This window comes from Caloenas nicobarica, chromosome 2, assembly GCF_036013445.1.
Source record: "Caloenas nicobarica isolate bCalNic1 chromosome 2, bCalNic1.hap1, whole genome shotgun sequence".
Classification (NCBI taxonomy): Eukaryota; Metazoa; Chordata; class Aves; order Columbiformes; family Columbidae; genus Caloenas; species Caloenas nicobarica.
In genome coordinates, this window is record NC_088246.1 from 6,433,069 (window position 1) to 6,446,275 (window position 13,207).

Below are 13,207 nucleotides of genomic sequence, written 5' to 3' on the forward strand. Positions count from 1 at the left end.
TAGCTTATTTAATACCTGGTCCTTCTGTTGCAAATGCAGCTTGCACGTATATGATGTTGTTACAGATTGGTGGGTTTTAATGTTGCATTTCCAAATACTGGGTTAAACCAGCATCTTGGGCTTTTTCTGAACAGCTCAAGAGCATTTAGGATAACACGTTTCTTAAATTAGATGCTCTAAATACACTCTGGACTTTATAGAGGTCTGCCCACATCCTATCAGATATACATATTTTTTAAAAAATATTGAACAGGCATCTCACTGAAAAAGGTATTGATCATATCTTTCTTTTTTTTTCCTTTTAGAAACTGATGGCTCAGAAAGTTTATGTTATTAGCCATGTATGGGGAACCAATGGTTTAATTTTCATAACTCTTTTGGAGTTATTTGACTTCCTTTCTACTTGTTTCTATTATTTGGACAGAGCCAGTGACAGGAAAATAAGAATGAAAAATGGCTGAGTTCTTACTACCTGGTACCAACAACTTCCATAAATTCACCCATGAATCCTTGGCTGCTATCAAAAAGAGAATTGCTGCCAAGAGGAACTGTCGAAGAAATACTGTAGACCAGAAACCTGAGGAGAAACCACGTCCTCAGCTTGACCTAAAAGCTTTCCAGAAGCTACCAGCTCTCTATGGAAATCCTCCTCCAGACCTCATTGGGGAACCACTGGAGGATATTGACCCATACTACAAAGATAGTAAGGTTAGAGCCAACAAAGATGCTTGGATTTTCATTTGGTTTATTGTGTTGATAATTGTTTATCATTGTAATAATAATTGTTTATGTGAATGATCTACCAAACAGTTTTGCTTACATCCCTTTGGAAAAACTATTGTCCTTTTCTAGGTTATAATAATACAGGCAGTTGGCACAGCTGAATGACATGCTGTAACCTTCTTTTTAATTTTGAATTATAGCCATTAAATAATAGGAACTTCATTAACACTTGAATCAGAATGGAAGCAGAAAAAATAAAATGGATAAAAGAAAATGAGGTTTTGAATCAGATCTACAAGAAATTATAGTAATTTTGTAAATTTTCTTAAATTTTAGGGTTTGAGACAATGTGTTCCTCTGTCTCAATACTTATGCTTCATTTACATGTATAATAAATTATCATCTAAGTATATAAATTATTTTGAAACATTTGCTGATAAATCCTTAAAACCTACTTATTAAATGTCTATATTCTAGTCACGAAGCACTGAAGAACATGATTTTTCAATAAAGAACAGAGAAACAGAAAATAATGCATTGGAAATGAAGCTTATTTCTTCAGAAATAGTTAATACTTTGAACTAATTTCTACAGTCTTAGAGCTAGAGGATCACTATCAACAACAGCAAATAATGATAAAGGCTTCAATTCTTCCTTTCTCTGATGTGTATCTTGACTCAATGAGAGGTCCAATTTATTTTAAGAGAAAAGTCACAAGCAAGATTAGTTCTTCACACAACTCCTCACAAGTCTTAAGGTTTAAAAAGAAAGTTCACGCTGCGGATGTTTTTTTTCAGCTTGATAGCTAATAGGTATTAACTCTTTCATCAGTTTATGATGAAAGGATAGTAAAGTATTACAAAGAGTCTTCCCATTTAAACAGATTAAAGCTAAAAACCAGCTCTTGCTCATCACTGATACAACAGGATATAGTATAAAAATATGTTTCTGTTCACTTTCCTGAAAACTTTGTTTCTTTATTTCTTTAAAGGTTTTCATAGTGCTAAACAAACAGAAAACAATCTTCAGGTTTACTGCTACACGTGCCTTATGGATCCTCAGTCCTTTCCACCCAATCCGAAGAACAGCAATTAAAATTTTAGTACATTCATATCCTTTTTTTTGTTTCATTTGCTCTCTTTCATTACAAAAACCTGTGTAATCCCGTGCTTTTATATTTTAGAGCATTGAACGAATCTAGTCTTTGCTTCAGTCCACATTACTTCTGATTATTAATTACCTTGGAAATTTTTATTGTCTTATGCTCTTGTGCTACTTAGAAATAAATAGTTTTGTGAAGACTGTGGGTACTGAAGCCTAATTTTCTATAGATTCATGTTTTGAGAATGATCTCTGATGCGAATTACCTGCTGCCTCAAAAAAATCTCATGCTGAAGCCTTTCTCCTCAAAACTAATAAGGTCTCTATCCTCTTCTGTTTACCCAAACTGTAGGAATGTGCCAAAGCTGATCAGCCATTGGCCAATTTTAAGAAAAATAGGCTGAGATAGGCAGGAACACATGAAAACACATAGAAACAAAAATTATGCAAATTCCGTTTCATTAGGAAATCAGATTAAAAAAATATATGTCTTAGAGATATGAAAGTGAAAATTTCAGGGATGCTGTTGCAGGGAATGCCTTTGGAATATAAAGATAATAAAGACCCCACCTCAACTGTCAAATCTGGGGGACATGAATCACTATAGTTTTGCTCTGGTTTGGCTCTAGGGAGTGAGATCAGAGTAATAAAGCTGTCGATTCAGGGCGGAATCAGGCCCAGTGCTGAGTCTGTGGTGTCCCTGTGTGGATTTTCCAGCCCTCTCCTGCTGAGTGAGCTGCAATGGGTCTGAAATTGTCACCATAGCAGGGTACAGACGTCCCCGGAAGGAGTGATGCTTCTCATGTGAGACCTTCCCTGGGCAGCAAGTTGGCTGGTACTGACATTTCAACACTAGTGGTCCAGCTCCTGGGTTTGTGACAGTTTGACCATGCCTAGAGCTAAAGCCAAGAGATTTTCGTGAAGACAGAAAGGATGGATGATGGAAAGGCTGGATGTCTTTCCCATGCACATTTACCTTCTGGATTGTCAAAACATGTTGTAGGACACAAGGCATGAGATTCAGCTCCAGACCTGAGTGCTTTAGCTTAGATGTCTACATGTGAGCTAGATTCCCAAATTCCCATTCATACCCTGTAGTCAGAAGGTCCCAGAGAGCAGCTGGGCAACTCCAAGAGGTGGCTAAACATGGGCATCTCATGTCCTTTGAGACACCTGCAATTATCCTGACAGGCTTCACGCTATCCCTTCAGAAGAGTGCAGCTCTAGCAATTTAGAATAAGGTTTGGGCTTCAGCTGTGTGACCTTGGGCATGTTTTTAACTTTTATGCTATAAAATGAAACTAAAAATCTGTCAGTTCTCCCACACTTTGAGTGATTTGGGATCCTTTTGCAAAGTTTGCAATGCTTTGTACAGCAAATTGCTGGCCCATACAGAAGTCCAGATGGCATGAATAGCAACGGTAGTGTATTGTCATCTCACGTGACTCAAAATCAGCAAATCCATGTGCATGCTCTTCTTACATATGCTTTAAACTAAAAACTAGATACTACATCTATGACTGATAGAATATCTAGTTACATTTTTAAATCAATGTCATATTCTTTGCCTTCACTCCTGTGACTTACATTATTCACTTATTTTATTATGTGCACTATTATAACTAATTGTGTATTCATGGCTCTGACTGAGTCCGCTAAGTCGTCTTCATCTCCTTTATGGAACAAGTATGTTGAGTAAGTATCCGTGGGTATGTATGTTTTTAATTCTGTAGTTATATTGAATTATTGGTATTTGTCTTCCAGCCTTCATTTGATCTAGAATCATAGAATAGTTTGGATTGGAAGCAACCTTCAAAAAGGTGCATGTGTGTGCTGTGCTGAGGAACCAGAGCTGGACCAGCACTGCAGGGGGGTCTCACCAGAGCAGAATCACCTCCCTCCACCCGCTGGCCCTGCTCCTTGTGATGCAGCCCAAGATACAATTGGCCTTCTGGCCTGCAAGTGTACATTGCCAGCTCATGTCCAATCTTTCATCCACCAGCACCCCCAAGTCCTTCTCCACAGGGCTGCTCTCAATACCTCCATCCCCAGCCTGTATTGATACTGGGGTTTGCCCCAACCCATGTGCAGGACCTTGCACTTGGCCCCTTGTTGAACCTCATGAGGTTCACGTGGGCCCACTTCTCGAGCTTGTCCAGGTCCCTCTGGACGGCATCCCGTCCCTCAGGCACATCAGCCACGCCACCCAACTTGGTGCCATGCACAAACTTGCTGAGGGTGCACTCTTCTCACCGTCTATGTCATTGATCAAGACATTGAACAGTGCTGGTCCCAGTACAGATCCCTGAAGTACTCCACATGTAGTTTACAGACAATTTAGAAGGAAAGTCACTTGTGTTAGAACTTCGGGGTTTTTTTTGTTTTTTGGTTTTTTGCTTTGAGGGAGTGTTTTTGTCTCAAAACTCAATAACTTCAATAATGGCGGAGTTACAGGAGAGAGTGAGTGTAAATTAAGTTTCACTGCTGAACTACCTTCACTACTGTACCAGTGCTCCAGTTCATTATCCCACTTTCTGAAGCAACTTAGTAGTTATTTTCTCTTTTTCTAGAAACATTTCCCATTGTTGCTGATGAAGCGCATTGAGAGCTGCTGTCTTTTTAAATACTTTTTAATAATATTGAAACACTGATTATCTGCTCTAATAAAACATTCTGTCAGAAGCTCCTGGCCTGCAGGACACTGTTGAGAAGGAAAGTGCTTATCTTCAGCACTGCCAACGCTTGCAATGTTAAATCACAATAAATCCCTGCCTTTACAGCCACGCTTAAGACGGATAATCCCATGTTTTTATTTCTTTTAAGAATATTTCATTTTTTTCAGTTTGGCATAAAAAATGTTAGCATATGAACCCTGATAATTCTAACACCTAATCCAAAGGAAAAGATTCCAAAATATTTAGTTTTTAAAACAGCTTTAGAATTGTTTCTGACTGTTTCATGATACATGACACTGAAACAGCTAGGAATGGCAAATCCTCATGCAAGCAGGAACAAGACACTACATGGTATTAATATACATCTCTCCAGAAAATGCTGAAATATTTCTCTACCTATGACAGCATTAAAGGTTAGATAAGAGTTTTATCTGCTGTTGGCGTCAAAACTACTGTTTGGATGCATTTCAACAATAATTGCAGAATACTTCTTTCCAAATGAAAAGGGAACCACTACGTCCATATAATTTCTTAGTGCATTTGCTGACAGCCAAATGAATGCCTTTTGAATTCTGTAGGGAGATCGCTGCCTTGTTGAAATGATAAGTGCACTCACTAAGTCCAGAAGAGCTTTTACTGATAATTTTCCATTAATAAGAATAATTGCCATCTTAAATTGAAAATCCTGTACTTTGTGTTTCTCTGAGGGTTTTAAACATTCTGCACAGAAATGGATGCTGCATGCCTAAAGTAAATAACACACAGCATATCCCATATTCGCTTGGCCAGTTGAAACCAGAGGAAGATACAAATTTGATCTTTATTTTACCAAGTAGCTAGGAGTTTTGTGTTTTTTGAATTATGGAGACTCACATGAAAGAGTCTGAAAATAATTGTTGAATGCTAAAAAAAGTTGTCACAGGTGTGCAGGTTAATAGCCATGTCCAGATTGCGGTTAACTGCCGTATCAGTCAGATGCTGACAGAACGCACTGAAAACAATAGCAATCTTGCCGTTACTTCTGCAGTATTGACTTTGTTTATTGGCCTAGACAGTAAATTTGCTGTGTCTCTTCTGTTAGTTGCTAATATTGCTATTTTCCTTTGGCATTTTTCTCCCTTCCTTAGATTTACTTTCACCGGCATTTACACTTTTGAATCATTAATAAAAATATTGGCAAGAGGATTCTGTCTAAATGAATTCACTTTCCTTCGAGATCCATGGAACTGGCTGGATTTCAGTGTTATCGTTATGGCGTAAGTGGGAATGTATAAAATACGGATTACCTGCACTTGCGCTCTGTGTTTGAAGTTCTCGATACTGTGGGGCAAAAGGCCATTTGCAGTAAAAAAAAAAAAAAAAAGGCAAACAAAAAACCCACAAAAAGCCCAAACCAAACTCTGTGGGTCCTAACTGCATCCGAAACTATCTAGGACATTGACTCTTTGCCTCACTGTACAAAAAAAATGTGCGAGTCTTTCAAGAAGGGAATAGAATTCTGCAGAGCAAGATAAACTCTGGGGGGAGTGTACGTGAACAGGTGCATTTCAATCAGTTAAACGTAATAGCTGGGCTGTCAAATACAGATACACTGATCCTGTGAATGAAAGTGTAAGCATGAAAACAGAGCGATGTGTATAGACACCAGGACAGTGGATTAAATTTGAGGTCTTTATCTCCACAAATCATAGTTCGAGCTTCAATTTGCAGTAATTAGAAAACTTTTATACTGTATAGGGGCAGCTACAGAAGGGAGATCAAGCCAGTTCAGTCACCATTTCAGCCTGAAATGAATGATTTTGAGCATTATCTTTGATTATATTTTAAATGCATCATATTTTAAGATGCTGACAAAAAAGCAGCCATGCACAAGCCAAGAACTACCTTATAAGGAAACTAATAATCAGGAAATGAGTTTCTGTTTTAGAAGTCTTCAGACAAATCCTTGATATGTAGTCTATGAATGCTTAAAATATGCTCAGAAGTATTGACAGTTAAGAATGACCACTGTAAAATAATTGCTGTGTTTATTCCATTCAACCACTTGACATATCACATCCTAACTTTACAGGTACGTGGGAGCGTTTAGTAAGTTGGGCAGTGTGTCAGTCCTTCGGACTTTCAGGGTTCTGAGAGCTTTAAAAACCATTTCAGTAGTTCCAGGTAAGAAACCCTATTTGCTGAATATTTTCTGCTATTACAACTGAGGTTTTGGTCCAATAAAAATGTTGAGGTTTGCTTTTTTTTTTCTTCTGTATCTTTGATTGCAGACATGGCTGAGTTTGTGGACACAAATAGTGTCTCAGTTCACCTGGCCCAACCAGAATAAATCAAGCGTTAGAAACAATCTTGTATTTAATTTATTTTTGTCAGGCTTTTAAAGATTTTGTTAACACTTTATAATGTCAGTTTTGCAGAACGTTCTTCTAGCTGGTCTATGTGTTATGGCTCAATACAAACACCTCTGATGACTGAACGGACTTTACTATTAATCATCTGACCTCATGCCTGGGAAAAGGCTTTCTTTTTCGCTTTTCCCTTAGCTATAAAGCCAGTGGATTTTTTTTCTTATGATTTTTTAATGATTTTTTTCTTATGATTTTTTTTCTTATGCCTCTGTCTTTACTTCCTGGTCTTTTTGACCCTAGTCGTCATTGTTTCCAGTTTCTTCACAGATTAGCAATGTTGGAAACACTTTTGAATTATGCATATTACTCTTTCTGCAGAAGGAAAACTAGACTACCTCTGGTTCCTCATCCTTGCCTAAATATTCAGTGCGGATTAAAGGAACATCTGGAATTGTAGGGTCAATCAAATGAGAAAAAAAAAGTTGTTCTAATATTAATCACTATCACAACAAAGCTATACTTGCATTGCAAATATATTTGCCACGCATTATCCAGAAATTTCGGTGCTTTGGTTGTTATACATTGTATTAACTCTAATCGAGTGTGACGTATGAATCTCAGTTTTCCATCCTGCTTTTCCCTTACATATTATCTTCCTAGGACTCAAGATCATTGTAGGGGCACTTATCCAGTCTGTTAAGAAACTTGCCAATGTGATGATCCTGACCGTTTTCTGCCTGAGCGTCTTTGCCCTCATAGGCCTTCAGCTTTTTAAGGGCAATCTAAGGCAAAAGTGCATCAGCAACTCTACAGAGGCCAGAAAAATTCATAACAAAAGCTATGAATCCTATGAAATGTTTGCTAATGACACAGGTAACTTTACTCCTTAATTATTTTTTAGATGACAGTATAGACACCTATGCGCGCATATATAACCACTGCTGTAAATGTCATTGATGTTTTGATGATTGATATTTTGATGAGTAACTATGTGATAATGGCCTTCAGAGTGCCAGAGCAGCTTGCAGGCATCCAGGGATTCATCCCTTCCCTTCATTATAAGAAATAGCACTCCCAAATTTTCCAGTAACATCCAGCTCTGTTTCCCAGAATGTTATGACAATAACTGAAACACACATTAGCTCATTCTCTGCTGTAATTCCCCAAAGTTCGCCTTTTATTATACGCTGAAGACTCTGTGCATCTTCTTTTTGCTGCCCAGTAATTACTATTCAGCTTGAAACAGAGGAATTTTTTTAAAAGTCAAAGTTACTTTCTTCTTTGTGTCATATGTATCTTATGTCTTTTATAAGATATATACAACATGCATCTTTTATGTATGTGTCTTGACTGAGGCTGGTGATGGAAGCAGAGAGCAGAGATCTGCAAATGCACCGAAGTGTTCTCAGAGGAACAGCAGCTGTAAGATGCATTTCAGAAAGGAAAAGCCTTGTGCTACAGGAGAAGCCTCAATATATATGAAAAAAATACACTCAAAGTGAACAATGTCTGTGCCAGAAATATGAAGAAGGCTTCATCACTGAAGAAAATCTCCACCAGGAAGTTCAGACACAGGAGCAGTTATATAGGGAGAAAAGCATTCTCCCAGGGGAAATGTTGAAATACGTAAAAAAGCCACAGAGGATGGCTGTTTGTATACACTCCATGTGGAAGATTTGTTCGGACAGGATTTCTTTAATAACTTCATAGTCCAGGGGGAGAAAGTCTTTGTATAAAAGGCTTTTGAGAAAAAACTTTTTGAAATATTCGTGTACCTACCAAAAACCACACGTAAGTCATTTGCATATACAGAATACTGTAAAAATCCTAAGTGAAAGCAAATTTCAAAAGAAACCAGGCAGTGACTAGAGTAGTACACAGGATGCCATGGATGTGGAAAACTTTAGCTAAAAATACTAATTTTCTGTGCTGAAGAAACAGGAAAAAAAAATATCTTTTTCTTTTTTTTTTTTTTTTTTTAAAATGCAGAATATTGCAGATGTATAAAGGCAATTGCCTGGAGAAAGTAGGGCTCAAGAAATTAAAAATCTGTGTTTCTTCACAATCTTTGTCTTGTTCACATCCTACGCCACGCATCTTGTGTGCAGGGTGATTTGCAATGATGGCAAAAAGGAATAGGAGGGCTCAGATACATTAAATGAAAGCTAGAAGATGACTTTCCTACAGGATTAGGACTTACAGCACTGTAAGACCAGTTTTCTATTAATTTATTTTTTGTCTATGTTTTATGGTCTCCTTTGTACATTTTTTAAGGTCCTGATTGTGCGACGTTCCCATCCCCAACATGGAGAACTCCATGTTGTTGTGATTGCCTGTAGTTCAGTCACTGAATCTTCTTTAAAAAATGGATGGAAAGTAGCCCAGATAGTGATTCATTCCTTTTTGGTGTATTTATATGTATGGTACAGCTGATACTAAAGATTCCTGCTGGCTCTGAATCTTGCTGACTTACCTGATAAGCACAAGTGAGGTTTGGGAAGCACCGCAAAGACGTGAGACGTCCCTTGCATCTGGGATAACAAATCCATACCTCAATGGGGCTAATTAGCTATTAGAAGTAAAGTGATGACTTTCAGTCTGCTGCTTGCTCGTGCATCAGAGTAACTCCTGCTAAGAGAAACAGGAGAAGAGGTCAAAAAAGGCACAGCTTCAGCATCCTAATGGAGAAATCTTTATTTCTCAGCTAAGAAGGGTTAGGACCTGCCGTTCAGCTCAGCAGAGCAGTGACGTGGCATAATGTACATCCACACAGCCAAATATTCTTTTTTCTCCCCTCAAAGCAGGGTTTTTCTTTTATTGCTCTTAGGAAACAGAACTGGTCCGTGCAACCTCAAATGATGGTTATATGCTGCCCTGGAGAGGGTTAATTGCTACGGGCTAAAACTGCCAGAATTTGTGGTAATGAATACCAAACCAGGGACTGTGCTTGAACCCAAGCCTTCCAATTCTTAATTTCCTTTATGCAGATGTCACCAAAGCAAAAATATTTTTAACAATTCTGTTTTAAGGACTGCCTTCAGTCTGAAATTTGTGTATACACATATGCATGTCTACAAATGAGTACAGGACATCTTGCAATCTGGTGCGGTTACTGCGAGCATGGGAAACCTGTGTTTGTGTGTGCACATCTGCTTACAGGTCACTGGTTACTCATCACTGCCCATATTAAAGGATTCAGGCTAGAAAGTGCTTTGTTTTTAATTTTGTTTCCCCTTTTTTATAGTACACTTTGCTAAGAAAGAGGGCACCTCAGATATTTTGCTATGTGGTCTTGGTGCTGGGTAAGTGCACACATGAATATTTCTTGTTTGGAAGTTTTCTCTGCCTCAGTGCTTCTGGATTAGCTTAGTCATAAGAGACAAAAGCAGAAATTCCAGGCTTTCCTTGAATGCAGAAACAGGAACGCACACAAGAAAATGCAGTAAACAGACAATTTAATACTTTCAGAGAATGAAACATGAACCTGCAATTGGCTTATTCAGGTCTTAAATCCTTTGAGCCCTTCCAGAAGCGCTGTCTTTCTCTTCCCCACGGATGTACGAGAGAACTGAAACCATGAAGGATCAGATATATCACAGGACACATGCCCTCCTCTCTGTAAAGGCTCAGGAGCGTTAAACTGGAAAAACAGAACACGGATTGTGGAGGGCAGGTTTGGACAGGGGGGGAGATGTGGCTGCTTTGCAGCGAGGGGCTGGGGATGAAGACTGGTGAAGAAAGGGTTGTCCTGGGTTGGTGGTCTGACTTCTTCCTTTGTTGCTGGGTTGTGGGTGCTGCTTTTTCCATCCCGCTTTCCAGCCAGTACTACCCGGAGTAGAAAATTGGTTTGCGATCTAATGAAACGCAGAGCTGAATAATAATCAGAAATCTCACATAAGCTGAAGTGTTCCTTGAAACGTGCATGGTTAAAAGAACTCCACTTTTTATTATTACTTCTAGGGTCTGTCCTCCAGACTATATATGCTTGAAAATCGGACCAAATCCTGATTACGATTTCACTAGTTTCGATACGTTTGGCTGGGCTTTTCTTTCCTTATTCCGCCTGATGACCCAGGACTACTGGGAGCGTCTGTACCAGCAGGTACCAACTTTGTGCATAATTCAGGGCTGATTTTCCAGGGAGAGCAAAAGCCGAAGCAGAAAATGTGTAGCGAGGACAAGAAAACTCAAATAAAAGCAGGAGCTGCAAGTCATCAAGCCCACATCTTCCCTTCTCCCTTCCCACAAGCTGAGACTCCTAGGAAACGGATGCTGAAGTGCTTCCCAACAACAGGCCTCTCACCCTGCTGGTTTAGGGACTTAAAAAAAAAAAAGGTCCTAAAAAGATCCTGTATTATCCTCCAAAAATACAACAATGCTTCCTCAGTTGTCCTTATGGAGTATGCGATCAGTGATTCACAGGTGATGGTGTAGGAGGAAGGGGAAGAAGGGCCAAGGAAGGTGTTGCATCTGGGAAGCCGAATGCTTCTAAAGAATTTCAGAGATGCACTGAAAGCCTGTTTTGCATTTTTTATGGTAATTTTTATCTCTGGGGTGTGTTGCTTGCAGACCCTCAGAGCTTCTGGGAAGGTGTATATGCTCTTCTTCATGCTGGTCATCTTTCTGGGCTCATTTTATCTAGTCAACTTGACTCTGGCTGTAGTGACAATGGCATACGAAGACCAGAACAAGGCCACCATTGCTGAAACGGAGGCAAAGGAAAAGAAATTTCGGGAAGCCATGGAATTATTACAGAAAGAGCAGGAGGTACATGAATTATTCCCTTGCAAGCTTTAGTCTCAGTGCTTTGTTGTCAGACATATAAGAAAAAGCATCACTCCTTGTATATAGGTGTACATAGTAGTCATTTGTGGGAAGAGGAGCAAGTGATAGCTTACAGAAAGCAGTGATTCCAAGAGCTACAGGAGCAATTCCTTGTTCAGCTGTGTATTTTTCCTGTGAAACAATGAATTTTGTTGTGGATAATGAGCATTTAAGGCTGCTGTTATTGTAAGAAAAATAGTATTTCAAAGTTTTGAAAATAGTATTTTAAAATGTAAAATTCTATCAGCTGTCTGTTTCCAAAAGAAAATGTAGTCATTTTTAAATTTTTCTTCATTTATCATTGTGGACAGCTGAGCAGAGAAATATACAGTAGTTCCGTTGATTGACTGCATTAACATCTGAGGTAAAATGTTGTAGTTGAATGAAAAGTCTCTTGGTAACTTAAATAGCTTAGAAGTTTCTGGAACAAAATACTCCTGTGTTTTGAAAATATTGTCCTAAATTCAGTATGGGAATCAAAGTCAGCCACAGTGTGAATACAGTCCAAAGGATCTCCAATGAAAAGACAGAATTTTAATGCTGTTCTAGCATTTATTTGGGGAAAAGGATATGTTCTACAGTATTATTTTCAAACTGAATATTTTTATTGTAAGCAAATCTGTCATATGGAGGAATAGGAGTTATAATGTAATTATTTTGCCCCTGGTAGGCCCAGTACATGTGATCATGTAACTTATTGCAAATAGCAAATTGTTCAGTCCTCCATATGCTGGGGAAATTCTCTCCTCTTTCTTTCAGTGTTGTTGGAAGATTTTTAATGAGTTTTGTGAAACGCAGCTTATTAAGAGGAAATAATATAGAGTACAGAAGTGTTTTCTTTCTGCCTATATTGAAAGTATCCAGCAAAAATATCATCCATGTTTTTGTTTAAATTTCAGTCATTGGCACTTAAAGGAATTGATATCCTGTCAATTAGCTCCTTTGGAGCCTCTTCTCTGTCTACCAAAGAAATGAAAGAGAGAAGCAATAGGAAAAAGAGAAATAAGTCCTTGGGGATAGAAGATAATGAAGAAGAACAACAATTCCCCAAGACACAGTCCACAGACATTCAACGAAAGTTGGTAATCTATTGTCTGAATCTGAGATACTTACAGCTTTTCCAATTTTAATACTAACATAAATTGCTTGAGAGCACAAACCAAATCCTATTACAAACACTGATCACTCTTAAGTCTTTAAAATAAACAACCTTTTGGGATAAAAAACAATTACATGTAAAAATTAATTTGAAAAGTAAATATTATAAACAAAGGATGGAAGGAAAGTTATAATAACTGTTAAAATACACTTTCCATAACATTGAGAAATAGAAAAAAGTGAATGGCTATTAGAATTTACCATCTACCATCTACCATTACCATTTACCATGATGTGCCATCATTCTCTGTTAAAAATTTCTTACTTTAAATATAAAGCTTATCACAAAATTAGCTGCTACAGCTGATAGGATTTTATTATCTGCCCTTCAAAATCTAAGCATAATCCTTCTTGAAAAATTTAAATCAAAGGTTTTGG

At 38.1% G+C, this 13,207-nt stretch overlaps 1 protein-coding gene across 1 annotated transcript in view; it reads left to right on the forward strand.

Moving 5' to 3' along the window:
* The first annotated feature begins 453 nt into the window (after positions 1-453).
* LOC135984700 (sodium channel protein type 5 subunit alpha-like) overlaps positions 454-13,207 on the forward strand; it is a 32,553-nt gene continuing 19,799 nt past the window's right edge. Inside the window, exons 1-10 of the mRNA XM_065627123.1 lie at positions 454-708; positions 1,715-1,833; positions 3,412-3,519; positions 5,627-5,755; positions 6,571-6,662; positions 7,508-7,720; positions 10,092-10,149; positions 10,808-10,949; positions 11,417-11,614; positions 12,571-12,753. Coding sequence (XP_065483195.1) covers positions 454-708; positions 1,715-1,833; positions 3,412-3,519; positions 5,627-5,755; positions 6,571-6,662; positions 7,508-7,720; positions 10,092-10,149; positions 10,808-10,949; positions 11,417-11,614; positions 12,571-12,753 — 1,497 coding nt within the window. The remainder of the gene's footprint in view (positions 709-1,714; positions 1,834-3,411; positions 3,520-5,626; positions 5,756-6,570; positions 6,663-7,507; positions 7,721-10,091; positions 10,150-10,807; positions 10,950-11,416; positions 11,615-12,570; positions 12,754-13,207) is intronic.